Source organism: Littorina saxatilis, linkage group LG13 (assembly GCF_037325665.1).
Source record: "Littorina saxatilis isolate snail1 linkage group LG13, US_GU_Lsax_2.0, whole genome shotgun sequence".
Lineage (NCBI taxonomy): Eukaryota > Metazoa > Mollusca > Gastropoda > Littorinimorpha > Littorinidae > Littorina > Littorina saxatilis.
In genome coordinates, this window is record NC_090257.1 from 1,754,313 (window position 1) to 1,770,392 (window position 16,080).

The window sequence follows — 16,080 nt, forward strand, 5'->3', positions numbered from 1 at the left end:
TGTGAGAGAGTGAGTGAGTGCGTGTGAGTGAGTGTGTATGTGTGTACGTGTGTACGTGTGTAACTTGGGTGTGTGTGTGTGTGTGTGTGTGTGTGTGTGTGTGTGTGTGTTCGTGTGTGTGTGTTTGAGAGAGAGTGAGAGAGAGAGAGAGAGAGAGAGAGAGAGAGAGAGAGAGAGAGAGAGAGAGAGAGAGAGAGAGAGAGAGAGAGAGAGGTTTGTCTTTCGCTGGGGTATGCAGTGCCTTGGCGTTGCACATCTACTTAATTAATTAAGTAGAAGTGCATATGCCTTTGGCATTGTCGTCCACCAGGAAAAGCACTAAATATATATATACCCCCAGCAAAGGACAAATCATCCGTCTCCATCACAAATCAGCCGTGTACACAGGAACAAACTCATACACATGCGCGCACGCACACACACACACACATGCGCGCGCACACACACACACACACACACACACACACACACACACACACACACACACACACACACACACACACACACACAGTCACATACACTCTCTCTCTCTCTCTCTCTCTATCTCTAGAATAAAGCAATATTCTTGCTTATCTATTACCCTCGATAATAAAGATTTTGTCTTGTCTTGTCTCTCTCTGAGTGTGGTCTACCTGACACACCCTTTTGGGCTTTGCCTGAGAGAGAGAGAGAGAGAGAGAGAGAGAGAGAGAGAGAGAGAGAGAGAGAGAGAGAGAGAGAGAGAGAGAGAGAGAGAGAGAGAGAGAGAGAGAGAGAGAGAGAGAGAGAGAGAGAGAGAGAGAGAGAGAGAGAGAGAGAGAGAGAGAGAGAGAGAGAGAGAGAGAGAGAGAGAGAGAGAGAGAGAGAGAGAGAGAGAGAGACACACACACACAGGGAAGATGATGTGAGGTTTCATTGGTGTCAAACCATTTTCAGATCATCTGTTTGTGCATATAGACTTGATGTCAGGGGAAGCAGCTACACATGAATCATTGCAGATTGTGGCTAGCCGCTACTCTGCCTGATTAGAGCAACTATAGCCTAGGGAATCATTGAATGAAAAGTTGAAGAGTTGGTTGACACCCACCATGTTAAAGCTAGTTTGTATTTCCAATTTTTGGTGAACGTCTTCTCCAAACTGTAATAGTAGTTTGGCAACAACAAAAAAAGCCTCCTTATTATAAATATCTTGGCAAGAAGATGATTTTTTCTCAAAGTCAGTTCATGTGCATATAGTGTATGTGGAATACCTTCCAGCTTTGCTGGGATTACTCATCTATGTTTTCTCATCCTTGCTCATGACCCTCCTGCCTCTTTGTGTTAGCAGTAGATCAACCCTTTTCTTTTTCACACTGTGTGGCTAAATGTACAAGCTGCTGTGCTAGAAGCCAGAACTCTGGAACTTTGGTCAGCAGATAAGGTCAAGAAAAATTTGTTATGTTTCTGAATCCCTGACTGACCCTATTTTTTTCTTCCGAATCCTAGAACTTTGACCCTTCACAGTAAAAAAATGAGAAAACTAAATTTTGCTGAATTTTCGTGGAACGTTGCTCTTCTCCAACATTCAGGGGATCTAGCTCGCAAGCTTTCTGGCCAATTAAAAGGAGGGAGTCTTGAAAAAGAGATAAATGAAGACAAGTTATGAAGAGAAAGGGAAGGTCTTAAAGTTGGGGGTCTTAATAGACTAGGACATGCCTATTTCTTTTTGTTTTAGCTGGAAGTGAACTACAGAGGAATCCCACGTGAGGCAGCGTCCACGTTTGTCAGCCTGTGCAAGGTGTGCCACAGCAACACCCGCCAGCGACAGAGAACGGCCAAGGCCACTGCCGCCAGTCGAGAGAGAGTCGTCAAACTGCCGTGCGTCACTCGTGACTTCAACAGGCGTTGCCAGGTGAGCAGTGCGAGTGAGACTGGCTTTTATTCATTTTAAACATGAAACGATAATTTATAGATCACTTTCCTTTGTTTATCAGATCATGAAACGATCATAATAATCCTAACCCTGACCCTATACAAAAACTTGATCTGCCTCGGGAGAATTTGAGTGGGTGTGGGTGGGTGTGTGTGGGTACATGTGTGTGTGTGTGTGCATATGTTTGTGTGTGTTTGTTTGTGTGTGTTTGTTTGTTCTTCTCTCTGCTCTATTGTATGTCTTATTCTTTTTTCCGTTTTGTGAGTTGCCTGTAGAAGACCCTCGGCTTTAAACTTCGCCATTACATGTTTGTATTCTTTGTTCACACAGTACAGTACAGTATTTTTGGTCTTTTTGTTTTTTTATGTGTGATGGGGTGGAAGGATGTGGATAAATTTGATCGTTGACTCTTGATGTAGTAGTTGGGTGGGGATATAGCTCAGTTGGTAGCGCGCTGGATTTGTATTCAGTTGGCCGCTGTCAGCGTGAGTTCGATCCCAGGTTCCGCGGAAATTTATTTCAGAGTCAACTTTGTGTGCAGACTTTCTTCGGTGTCCGAACCCTCCCCCCGTGTACACTACATTGGGTGTGCACGTTAAAGATCCCACGATTGACAAAAGGGTCTTTCCTGGCAAAATTGCTTAGGCACAGTTAATAATTGTCTACCTATACCCGTGTGACTTGGAATAATAGGCCGTGAAAGGTAAATATGCGCCGAAATGGCTGCAATCTACTGGCCGTATAAAATTTCATCTCACACGGCATCACTGCAGAGCGCCTAGAACTGTACCCACGGAATATGCGCGATATAAGCCTCATTGATTGATTGATTGATTGATTGAATGTAGTCACCTAGTAGAAGTAAACCCCGAAGTTCAGGAGTACACCATGTGGGTGCCTCTTTAGTGTCTTGCACTGAACGAACATCACTTGCTCTCGTAATGGACTTTCACTCACATGTAGAGAATGATAGACAAGAGTTCACTGGCACAGACCGACGAATCACTTGATGCAACATGAAACTCTGGAAAACCATGTCTGTCGATTCACATTTCTCTTTATTTTCTATTCTTCTCTTCTCACCAACCCAGCTCCCAGCCCGAAGGCCGGGAGGCCACACCAATAGTACAATGCAATCTACATCAGTATGTCTCCATGATAACAAAGTACAAAAACAAGTATGTCCTCTCTCTCCGAGATAGTTCTCAGTTCTCTCCCAAAATCTCAAATGCTATCATGTACATGGGGATGGGTGGCGTCAAAAGCCACCAATCAAGAGTTAGCTAACAAAACTGACATCACTTCTCATTGGTCAGAAAAGACAAGGAAAGGGGGGAGGGAGGTAAGAGACTAAAACCTCCAAGCCACCTGGCATCTTCTATGATCTACCCTGTCAAAAGAAATGACACCCACTTGACAAAACGCCGAGTCCAACGATACCCAGACCGGCTGGCGGCACATTGCATAATGACCACCTGGGGACCAAGGTACCCCGGCGTCTCTCTCTTGACGTCAAAGGAAAACATATTATGTTCCCTAGTGGACACAGCCGACTGAGCGAGTTTACGACCTCCAGGTGTCTGAGCATATCAAAATTTAACTTAGAACAGATAATGACATTACACAAAACATAAAGCGATGGGCAAAACTTACACAAGACAGGAATGACATAAAAACATTATAACGAATTAGTAGCCAGTTTAGCACTTGGCTACATATGTGTTAGTTTGTTGGTGCATTTTTTGATGGACTGATTGAATGGCTGACTCATTGATCCCCTTCCTCCCACTCTTAATGCAATGTATTGCTTGTTTCATTGATTCCCTTTTAAATGCAATGTATGGCTAAGAGCATTGTGTTGTTTTAAATCTACTCTATACCGCTAGATTCACACACATGGACTCGCAATTTCCCTCTATGCGATGCATTTTGTGTATTTATGGTTAGTACGTTCTTACTTCAGTAAAATGTAAAATGTAAAAGTGTTTTGTTTATCTTTAGTTATTCCCTCTATAGGGCGAGGGCTGGATTTAAAAAAGCAGATCTCTGCTTAATCTATTACCCTCGTCATTGTCATTGTCATTGTCATTGTCTTTTCAGATTGACTTGCTGGACATGACACAAAACCCAGATGGAGAGTACACACACATCAGTCTTTACATGGACCACTGGACAAAGTTCATGACCCTCTTCCCCATGACTGGCTGTTCGCCAGAGCATGTCGCCTACGGTCTTGCCTCATCGGTCTACCCGTACTATGGGCCTCCGCAGTTTCTTCATTCACCCGATGGCAAGGAGTTCGCTGAAGAGGTCATCAGGCTTAGTTTGGAGAAGTGGAAAGGTTAGGTATCTTTTCACAAAGAGAATCTTAAATAAATTTAAAGATCTACTAAACATTGGGAAGGAAGGGCTCTAAATGCAGGTTATTTGAACGTTTTACATGTATTGACAAAACAAATGTTAGGCCCAAAAAAAAAATAGGTCTGTTTACGGTAACATAGGCCAAAAAAAATAGGTCGGTAGGTCGGGATTTTTTTTTTTTTCCTCCAAAAAACCATATTTTTACGTTATTTTGCAAAAAAACCAAGATTTTTTTTCCCCCCCAAATGCCAAAAAAAAGTCTAGGGTCGCGCGAAAAAAATAGGGTCGGTCGGGTTACCGTAAACAGACTATTTTTTTTTTTTGGCCTTACATTTACAGTACTTTGCCCCAGTGGTCGTTTTAAGTAGACAGACAGACAGACAAACGCTTATGATACGAATAATAAACTTATTTCAAAATTGTTGATGAATCTTGCTTGCAAAGTGCTGGCGAGGTGATTTTGGGACATTTGCAGTCTATCTCATTTTTAATTTTTAATACGAATAATGAACTTGTTTCAAAATCGTTGGTGAATCTTGCTTGCAAAATGCTGGTTAGGTAATTTTCTAATGTTAACAGTCATACATATCTCTTTTTGAATTTTTAATACAAATAATGAACTTATCTCAAAATCGTTGATGAATCTCGCTTGCAAAATGCCGGCGAGGTAATTTTGGGACATTAGCAGACAATCTGTTTTTTAATTTTTATCAGGTGGAGAAAAAACTGTACTTCCTCAGGCGAAACCAGGCCTAATGCATCTTGGGGAAATCGTGGAGGCGAGGCGAGACACGCTCATTGCCATGATCAACAGCCGGGCTGTTGAAGAGAACGTGGAAGGGCCTATACCCTGGGCTGGCTGGCTGGGCAAGATCATGTGTAAGTGAACGAGTCACAAAACAAGAAATTTATACAGTGGAACCTCCTTTAAAGACATACAAAATCTTGAGAAAATCAGGTCTTCAAAAGGAGGGAGTCTTAGAATGGGGGTAAATTTACCAAGGTTATGAACAGAAAGTCTGAGAAAAGTGTCTTAACCCACTGCCACAGTATAACAGCATTTTGGTATTGCTGTGCGCCAGGGCAAATTTCGCTTTCTTCGGTAGGTTCACTAATCTGTTCACTGCTCAATTATTTATTGAGATATCTCTTAGATCTTTGGCATGTGGTTTGCTTACACCCTTGGCTATTATCTGATAACATGATCATTGGACTTAGTTTGTGATTGTTATAGTAAAAATCGATATTATGACCATTTTTGTCAAAAATTACAGTTTCCAAACTTTCACACACACACTGCAGCACGTAAAACCGCAGAAAACACAGCTAAAACTGGTGTCAAACATCAGGTACTCACATTACAGCCCATAACATTTTATTCTTCTGTGTGGTAATCCATAAATCACTTCTTGTAGAGCTTCCAGAACACTGTATCATTTGAAAACAGGTCTACGAGTTGATGTCTGACTTTCGGCCGCCATTTTGAATCTTATAGATCGGAAAAAAACTTGTAAAAATGTTTTTACCACGTGGTACTAACTTATCTGAACGGTCAATGGGAAAGAACTGTGTTTAAACCCCTACAAGAAGTTGGACAGTGGTTACCTCCCATTTAGTTTTCACAAATGTCCTGAAAAGTGCTGATGTAAATGCCACGTACCTAGTACGCGTATGACAAACCAAACATGACCACGTACCTAGTACATGCTGCTGGGCAGTGAAGGGGTTAAAAGGGAGGGAGATCTTAAAAGGGGGTTCCACAGTATTATTGGAATGTTAATTTATGACAAAACAAAATGTTACATTCACTGATGTTGGACTCAGTGGTCTTTTAACTTAAGTCAAGTGGAAAGACACACCCTGCGGGTTAGGGGGAGTCCCATATTGGTTAGGGGGAGTCCCATATTGGTTGGGGGGAGTCCCATATTGGTTAGGGGGAGTCCCATGTTGGTTAGGGGGAGTCCCATATTGGTTAGGGGGAGTCCCATGTTGGTTAGGGGGAGTCCCATATTGGTTAGGGGGAGTCCCATGTTGGTTAGGGGGAGTCCCATGTTGGTTAGGGGGAGTCCCATGTTGGTTAGGGGGAGTCCCATATTGGTTAGGGGGAGTCCCATATTGGTTAGGGGGAGTCCCATATTGGTTAGGGGGAGTCCCATGTTGGTTAGGGGGAGTCCCATATTGGTTAGGGGGAGTCCCATGTTGGTTAGGGGGAGTCCCATATTGGTTAGGGGGAGTCCCATGTTGGTTAGGGGGAGTCCCATATTGGTTAGGGGGAGTCCCATATTGGTTAGGGGGAGTCCCATATTGGTTGGGGGGAGTCCCATATTGGTTGGGACGAGAAAGAATTTACCTGATGCTCCCCAGCATGTCGTAAGAGGCGACTAACGGATTCTGTTTCTCCTTTTACCCTTGTTAAGTGTTTCTTGTATAGAATATAGTCAATTTTTGTAAAGATTTTAGTCAAGCAGTATGTAAGAAATGTTAAGTCCTTTGTACTGGAAACTTGCATTCTCCCAGTAAGGTAATATATTGTACTACGTTGCAAGCCCCTGGAGCAAATTTTTGATTAGTGCTTTTGTGAACAAGAAACAATTGACAAGTGGCTCTATCCCATCTCCCCCCTTCCCCCGTCGCGATATAACCTTCGTGGTTGAAAACGACGTTAAACACCAAATAAAGAAAGAACAAGAAATTCCTCCGAGGTAGGAAAAACACCCCCGTCCTTACCATTCTCACTGCCACCAACTGAGAAGGTTATTTCCCTTTGACCATTAATATGTCCCTCTATAAGTCCTTGTAGAATCTTAATCCACCAATAACTCCCTAACCGTGTGTTTGACTGGTCCCAAGTTTTGTAAGGACCGTCTCAGGAATGTATAGAACCTGTTCACCAAGTTTGGTGACGATCGGTCCGTTCATTCTTGAGATCTATATGCGAACACAAACACACAAACAAACAAACAAACACATCGACCGAATCCTATACACACCCCTATAGTGGAAAGACAGACAAAGACTTATTTAGAAAATCAACTTATCTTGGCAGTCGATTTGTTTGTGGATGTCATGTCTAAGTTGCAACAGATTTCTCAGGTTTGTGTGTGTGGTGTAACTGTTGCCTGTTTGGTCAATTTTTATTTGTTAGGGATTGGGAAAGTTCTTGAGTTTGAGAAATTATTGATCGAATCAGAAGTTGAAAAAAATTAGTGAGTGACAAGACTGTGAACTGAAATGTTAAACTAAGTGCTGTCATTAAACAACGAGCCACTTTCTTCTACCTCTGGCGCAGAGAGCTTGGAGATCTTGGCCAGATATTGTGTGCTTGCGTGCGTGCTTGTGCGTCTGCATGGGTGCAACTCTGCCGGCTACATGCCGGCAGCCGGTTTTTGGTTTCATCGGCTGCCGATGTTTTTGTTCCAGGAGAGGGTTTTTTTGGCATTTTAAATACTAAAAAAACTGGACCCCAACTTTTGCCGGTTTTTGGAATTTTCCAGGTTGCACCCATGCGTGTGTGTTTCTGTTACATCTCGTTAACATGAGGGGGTATCTCCTGATAATAATCAAGAGGAAGTGATGTCACATGCTGATAAAAAAGGGAACATATGACAATCCGTGTGGGGGTGGAGCTAACAGGGCTAAATAGGGAGAGTGCAACATGAAGTTTTGAACCTGTGATGGACTTCTGGTAATATATATCTGCAATTTTTTCTGCTTTGTTGAAGTTGATATCAACAATCAAGTGAGCAACACAACAAGAAAGTCACCCTACAGTCGGGTGTTTGAACACGCTGGAGCAGGCTCCGATCAAGCTGAAACTAGTGAAGGCATCTCCGACTATGCAATGAAAGGTTCGTACTTTGAAAGACACAGTCCTTCCCGTGTAAGCAGTTGGGCTCGCTATCTGGTCAGGTTTCTCCCATGGGGTAAGACCATCTCAGATCTGGTCAGGTTTCTCCCATGGGGTAAGACCATCTCAGATCTGGTCAGGTTTCTCCCATGGGGTAAGACCATCTCAGATCTGGTCAGGTTTCTCCCATGGGGTAAGACCATCTCAGATCTGGTCAGGTTTCTCCCATGGGGTAAGACCATCTCAGATCTGGTCAGGTTTCTCCCATGGGGTAAGACCATCTCAGATCTGGTCAGGTTTCTCCCATGGGGTAAGACCATCTCAGATCTGGTCAGGTTTCTCCCATGGGGTAAGACCATCTCAGATCTGGTCAGGTTTCTCCCATGGGGTAAGACCATCTCAGATCTGGTCAGGTTTCTCCCATGGGGTAAGACCATCTCAGATCTGGTCAGGTTTCTCCCATGGGGTAAGACCATCTCAGATCTGGTCAGGTTTCTCCCATGGGGTAAGACCATCTCAGATCTGGTCAGGTTTCTCCCATGGGGTAAGACCATCTCAGATCTGGTCAGGTTTCTCCCATGGGGTAAGACCATCTCAGATCTGGTCAGGTTTCTCCCATGGGGTAAGACCATCTCAGATCTGGTCAGGTTTCTCCCATGGGGTAAGACCATCTCAGATCTGGTCAGGTTTCTCCCATGGGGTAAGACCATCTCAGATCTGGTCAGCTTTCTCCCATGGGGTAAGACCATCCCTCCTCTTGGACAAAGACAACTTCTTTCTGTGAAGTGTGGGGATATTTGACAGAATTAATTTCAACAAGAACAAGATAACGATAAAAATGTACTCACCAGTACCCGAAACACTTGACGAAGAATAAAAACAGACTGGTTTCGATACCCCCCGCGGGTTAGGGGGAGTCCCATATTGGTTGGGACGAGAAAGAATTTACCCGATGCTACCCAGAGGCGACTAACGGTTCTGTTTCTCCTTTTACCCTTGTTAAGTGTTTCTTGTATAGAATATAGTCAATGTTTGTAAAGATTTTAGTCAAGCAGTATGTAAGAAATGTTAAGTCCTTTGTACTGGAAACTTGCATTCTCCCAGTAAGGTTATATATTGTACTACGTTGCAAGCCCCTGGAGCAATTTTTTGATTAGTGCTTTTGTGAACAAGAAACAATTAACAAGTGGCTCTATCCCATCTCCCCCCTTTCCCCTATCGAATCTCCCCCCTTTCCCCGTCGCGATATAACCTTGAATGGTTGAAAACGACGTTAAACACCAAATAAAGAAAGAAAGACTGGTTTCGACGATCGTCTTTCGAAACCGGTCTGTTTTTATTGTTAGTCAAGTGTTTCTGGTACTGGGGAGTACATTTTTATTGTTAGTCAAGTGTTTCTGGTACTGGGGAGTACATTTTTATTGTTAGTCAAGTGTTTCTGGTACTGGTCAGTACATTTTTATTGTTATTCAAGTGTTTCTGGTACTGGGGAGTACATTTTTATTGTTGGTCAAGTGTTTCAGGTACTGGGGAGTACATTTTTATTGTTAGTCAAGTGTTTCTGGTACTGGGGAGTACATTTTTATTGTTAGTCAAGTGTTTCTGTTACTGGTCAGTACATTTTTATTGTTGGTCAAGTGTTTCTGGTACTGATCAGTACATTTTTATATTTAGTCAAGTGTTTCTGGTACTGGTGAGTACATTTTTATTGTTTGTCAAGTGTTTCTGGTACTGGTGAGTACATTTTTATTGTTTGTCAAGTGTTTCTGGTACTGGTGAGTACATTTTTATTGTTTGTCATGTGTTTCTGGTACTGGTGAGTACATTTTTATTGTTGGTCAAGTGTTTCTGGTACTGGTCAGTACATTTTTATTGTTATCTTGTTGTTCTCACCTGCAGTCTCTTGTTCCTATTCAGAATTAATTTCATCAAACAATTCCACCTCTGCAGAACAATCAGTGAGGATGTTGATGGTTGCTATGTCCTTTTGTTCAGGGGGTGGGGGTGGGGGTGGGTGGGTTGTCTTAACTGTGGGGAGGGGAGGGGTCGTATTCAAGATCCTTTGGAGTGTCTATGTGTGTACAAAAGTGCAGGACCACAAAATGTTAACGTAAATGTTTAGCATATGTGGGACATGAAGTGTTCAGAATGTTCCTGTGTTTGGAAAGAGATATTGTGTGTCCAGCAGGCCCCAAAGGCAAAGTGATGACCGCAAATATTAACCTAAATGTCTAATATATGTGGGACATGAAGTGTTCAGAATGTTCCTGTGTTTGTAAAGAGATATGGTGTGTCCAGCAGGCCCCAAAGGCAAAGTGATGATCGCAAATATTAACGTAAATGTTTAGCATATGTGGGACATGAAGTGTTCAGAATGTTCCTGTGTTTGGAAAGAGATATTGTGTGTCCAGCAGGCCCCAAAGGCAAAGTGATGACCGCACTGAGGGTGAAAGCTACCAAGAGGACACACAAACAACCTGATGATGCAAACGGTAAGCAGCTATGAAACGCGTACACGGAATCCCTTGTTTTAATTTAAGACTATAGTTTCCATATTTTCAGTTACAGTGGAACCCCCATTTTAGGACCTAGAAAAATCTGAGAAAATCAGGTCTGCAAAAGGAGGTAGTCTTAAAATGATGGTACATTTACACAGGCTATGAAGAGAAAGTCTGAGAAAATATGGTCTTAACACTTTCGCGACGGGAGGTGAATAAATCAGTAGCAGCGCTGACACGCCCATGGACGGGATGTGAATTTTTCAGTAACAGTCATACAAGGTACACGACTCGTGATTGCTTCCCGGTTTTTGAAGCTTGCAATAAATTGAGTTGTTTCTCTTGATACACGTGACTTCCTTTTCCGCCCTGATCAAATTAGTGCAGATTTGCGTGTTTTTTTCGAACAAAAAAACTGAATCGAAGGCGAGCCTTGTCACGGGAGGAGATTCTCCGGATGTTGGATCTTGAGGATCCTGTAGATCATGATTCCGACGTGTCGTTTTCGCCTCAAGAAAGCGATAATAGCAGTGATAGTGAGGAAGAAACAGTCCTGTTGTTGCTAGTACGAGTCGGCAAACTACACGTGGCAGGGGTGGTACTGCTAGACGCACATGTATCTCGGAATCGTGTAGGTGCAAGGGGGCGTGGCAGCACTGATAACAATGGCTGGCTGGAGCCTCTTAATCCTTTTGGAAATGTTTATAGGTGTGCAATTGGTACTTTGTTGTGAAAATGTGACTTATATTCAATATGGATTACCTGGACATTATTTGGTGAGTGTCACAGTTTTGTTTCATTTAAGTCAGGATGCTGTGAGTGAATGCGTGATTTGCCTTTTTTTTCTTGGTACTGTCTCCTTATTTCTGTGTACAATGTTAACAATATTTCAGCTAATTCATAGGTTTTACACCTTGTTTGGTTATAACATTATTTATAATACTTTCTGTTAAAAAATAACTTTTAAAAAAGCAGTGGAAAAGAAAACACACACAAAAAAACGTTAAAAAACACAAATTATCCCCCTTTCACCCCCCTTTGATAAAACAAATCGCGTGACAAACTTATAAATAGCACGACTGAACTGGGCATCCATTTTTTAATTAGTACACAACATTTGGTGGTGATTGGACTTAATTCAAGCTTGCTAGACAGATGTCTTTACAGTTACTGTTTTTTTAAAAGTTTCTTGGTGGCAAGCTTGGGCAGGCAAGACGTTAACGCCGTGGCAATGCTAGTCACAATAGTGTTAAGAGGAAGGGAGTCTTAACTTCGGGTGTCTTAAGAGGGGGGCTCCACTGTACAGTTGTCCAGATTTTCAGTTAAGTCTCTAAATTAACTCATTTTCATGACTCCCTCCCTTTGAAAACATAACGTGTTCAGATTTGTAGATGTCTTAAAAGGGGGGCTGCACTGGACACACTCAACATCAGCAGACTAAACCTACTTACTACAGGTAACACTCAACATCAGCAGACTAAACCTACTTACTACAGGTAACACTCAACATCAGCAGACTAAACCTACTTACTACTGGTAGCACTCAACATCAGCAGACTAAACCTACTTACTACAGGTAACACTCAACATCAGCAGACTAAACCTACTTACTGCTGGTAACACTCAACATCAGCAGACTAAACCTACTTACTACAGGTAACACTCAACATCAGCAGACTAAACCTACTTACTACTGGTAACACTCAACATCAGCAGACTAAACCTACTTACTACTGGTAACACTCAACATCAGCAGACTAAACCTACTTACTACTGGTAACACTCAACATCAGCAGACTAAACCTACTTACTACTGGTAGCACTCAACATCAGCAGACTAAACCTACTTACTACTGGTAACACTCAACATCAGCAGACTAAACCTACTTACTACTGGTAACACTCAACATCAGCACACTAAACCTACTTACTACAGGTCACACTCAACATCAGCAGACTAAACCTACTTACTACTGGTAACACTCAACATCAGCAGACTAAACCTACTTACTACTGGTAACACTCAACATCAGCAGACTAAACCTACTTACTACTGGTAACACTCAACATCAGCAGACTAAACCTACTTACTACTGGTAGCACTCAACATCAGCAGACTAAACCTACTTACTACTGGTAACACTCAACATCAGCAGACTAAACCTACTTACTACTGGTAACACTCAACATCAGCAGACTAAACCTACTTACTACTGGTAACACTCAACATCAGCAGACTAAACCTACTTATTACTGGTAACACTCAACATCAGCAGACTAAACCTACTTACTACTGGTAGCACTCAACATCAGCAGACTAAACCTACTTACTACTGGTAGCACTCAACATCAGCAGACTAAACCTACTTACTACTGGTAGCACTCAACATCAGCAGACTAAACCTACTTACTACAGGTAACACTCAACATCAGCAGACTAAACCTACTTACTACTGGTAGCACTCAACATCAGCAGACTAAACCTACTTACTACTGGTAACACTCAACATCAGCAGACTAAACCTACTTACTACAGGTAACACTCAACATCAGCAGACTAAACCTACTTACTACAGGTAACACTCAACATCAGCAGACTAAACCTACTTACTACTGGTAACACTCAACATCAGCAGACTGAACCTACTTACTTGTACTTGTACTTGTGCGATGTTGTAGGTTCACAGAAAACCTGTTTGCCGATCTTGGTATAAAAAATAAGCTGCTGTGGGTGGGCTCTAGCATAGGCAGCTTGGGATGTATATATATTCTTAGTAGAGTTCCAGTGCGTGTCAATTTTTGACTCGAAGGCGCAAACCTGTGCAAATGAAGGCACTAAAATCTGTAATGTACGTAGCAGATGCGTGAAAGCTTCACTGCATGGTGTCAGGTGCAAAAAAGTAGGAGGGAAAGAATTCAAATCCTGCAAAGATTACCTACCAGGGGTGGGACTTTTTCGTGGATTTGCGATACTCTGCGGACACAACTTTCCAATTCAGCTGGAGCAATCTATTTTTCAATATCTAAGAATATTGAACGTCCATTATCTCAAACCACCCAGAACCATTTTTGGAAGGTATTTCATGTTTCTGGAGGCTTTAGAGTAAAATTATGCAGACTGAACAAATCCTGATTGATGAGTCATTTTCAGATTAACTAGCATTTACACATTTTTGGGAAAGGGGAGGGGGGGGGGGGGGGGAGGCGGTGGGGGATGCCCCGGCACGCTGTAGATGAGGAGGATTTCCGGTTTTGTTCTGAAGAAAATCCCACACCTGATTACCTAACCAAAGCGTTTAACATTTGAAGAATTGAATCGAGGTAATTCTGCTTAAAGTTGACTCTGGGAAATAAATCCCTCACCCAACATGGGGGTCGAACCCATGCCGCTACCCACTGAGCTATTTCCCCGCCCAACGTGGGGGTCGAACCCATGCTGCTACCGACTGAGCTATTTCCCCGCCTCCATATTCCTTTAAATAAAGGCAGAAACATGTCTCTTTGTTATGAACATTCACAATGCTCTGATATGGTTTTTCTGTCTTTGCAGCGGGGGTTGTCATCACGTCATACAGATCTCCGCGACCCGTTGGAGCTACGAAACTGCCCCGCACTACAGTCTATGTCGAGAAACCAACAACGTGATGCTGGCACTGAAACAAATGGGTCACAGTTTCATTGCATATGGGGCAGTTGCTGCCTGCAGAGGAAACACGTCATATGCTCCAGGGCTAGGATACACGAGAAAGTTACTAACCGGTTGGGAGCCAGCTGCGGTGTTGGATTGGTTGAAATTGACATTTGTTGTGATTTCAACGAATCAGACCCCAAGGTTTGTTCTCCTGTTTGGGTGGCACCCACTTTTGGTTCGTGCCCCTCGGCCCAGGGGACTGTGTATGTTTGGACAGCTTTGCTAGCACAGAAGTGATCGAAGCAGGGGTCTTGAGTCTCTGTGCGAAACTTGTGATTTACTTGGACTGCCAGCTTCTCAGAGAGTGAAATGTGGCCTTCTGAAAGAGATGACAATGTTGAATACATCGCTTGAAGTTCTGAGAAGACACTGAAGGTCAGACTTCAGCCTTTGTTGTTTTGCGCTGGAGATACAGAGTGACACTGCCTTTCCATAGACACTCTGTGTGTCGGTGCTTCTTATACACCAACGTGGTGTTTGAAGAGAAGCAAGCACATTAGTAGAAAACAAAGAGGTGAATACATGAATGTGTGAATATGTATACATAACAGTTTTGGAAAAAAATAAAAACAAGTCGCGTGAAGCGATATAAAAACATTTAGTCCAGATCAACACCACAAACCAATCATCGCCAAGACTACATTCAGATAGTCTTGGTTAACCATACCGAAGACCGAGGCAAGTCACCCTCGTCTTCGCGAAGCATGCGACCGAAGTACTTACTGGACCTATTTTCTTCCATTCTGAGCACATTTTTAGAGTAAACATGACATATTTATAGATTTTTGAATTCAGGAGAAGATGAAGAATACAACGCGATCATTTTCTAATCTGTAACTGAAAATTTGATTTTAATGACAACTTCAATGAGCAAACTAATGAACTAATTTTTAAGCTTCTGAGCTGAAATGCAATATCAAAGTCCAGACTGAGTCAAACATTGCTTAACCAAAATTTCAATCAATTTGGTTAAAAAATTAGGGCGTGACAGTGCTGCCTCAACAATCACAAAAAGCTGGATATGACGTCATCGAAGACATTTAAAAAAATAAAAATAAAAATAAAAATAAAAAATGTGTGGGGATATTATACCCAGGAACTCTCATGTCAAGTTTCATGAAGATCAGTCCAGTAGTTTGGTCTGAATCGCTCTACACACACAGACACACACACATACACCACGACCCTCGTCTCGTTTCCCCGTCTATGTTAAAACTTGACTAAATGTAAAAAAAGAAAGGGGGGGGGGGGGGGGGGGGGAGAAGGGACTGGAGTGCCTTAACAATGCGCTTTCAGCTAGAACTGCCTTTAGGTACATGTAAGTGAGAAGTTGCATTAGAGTAGAACACTTTTTATCTGCTTTGCAAGTTACGGTTTTCTGTTTAGTTTGTTATTTTATGCTGAATCAAAAGATGAAATAAATGACTTTAAGTATTCTGTAGATTGAGGAGTTGACAATAAATGTCTTATTCTTTGCCTGAATGCATGCACGAGCATGCGCGCGCAGACACACACACACGCACACACACAAAGCAACCATACCCAAAACAAACAAAACAAACAAAGGAAAGACTAAGAAGGCTGACGAGAGTTTTACAGGGTGACCCAAAAAAAAGAGTACCCAAACAAAACGTCATAAATTGAACAAAAATAAAGCAATCTTCATAAAATTTATTTACACACACAAGTAGCCGCTGCAGGCAAACTTGAACTCGCAGCGCAAAGTTATCAATCACCCGCACACACTCCTGTTGCGAGATTCCGCGAATGGTTGTTGTGATGGCTCTCTTGA

General features: G+C 42.4%; 1 protein-coding gene across 2 annotated transcripts in view; it reads left to right on the forward strand.

Annotated features, from left to right (window-relative positions):
* Positions 1-14,827, forward strand: part of LOC138946242 (KRAB-A domain-containing protein 2-like) — an 18,719-nt gene extending 3,892 nt beyond the window's left edge. The window contains exons 3-8 of one of the 2 annotated variants that reach the window (XM_070317780.1): positions 1,694-1,870; positions 3,992-4,232; positions 4,967-5,131; positions 7,975-8,100; positions 10,511-10,591; positions 14,148-14,827. In XM_070317780.1, coding sequence (XP_070173881.1) covers positions 1,694-1,870; positions 3,992-4,232; positions 4,967-5,131; positions 7,975-8,100; positions 10,511-10,591; positions 14,148-14,242 — 885 coding nt within the window. In that variant the 3' untranslated portion in view covers positions 14,243-14,827. The remainder of the gene's footprint in view (positions 1-1,693; positions 1,871-3,991; positions 4,233-4,966; positions 5,132-7,974; positions 8,101-10,510; positions 10,592-14,147) is intronic. The other variant, XM_070317781.1, reaches the window with a different exon arrangement.
* Positions 14,828-16,080: the final 1,253 nt, after the last annotated feature.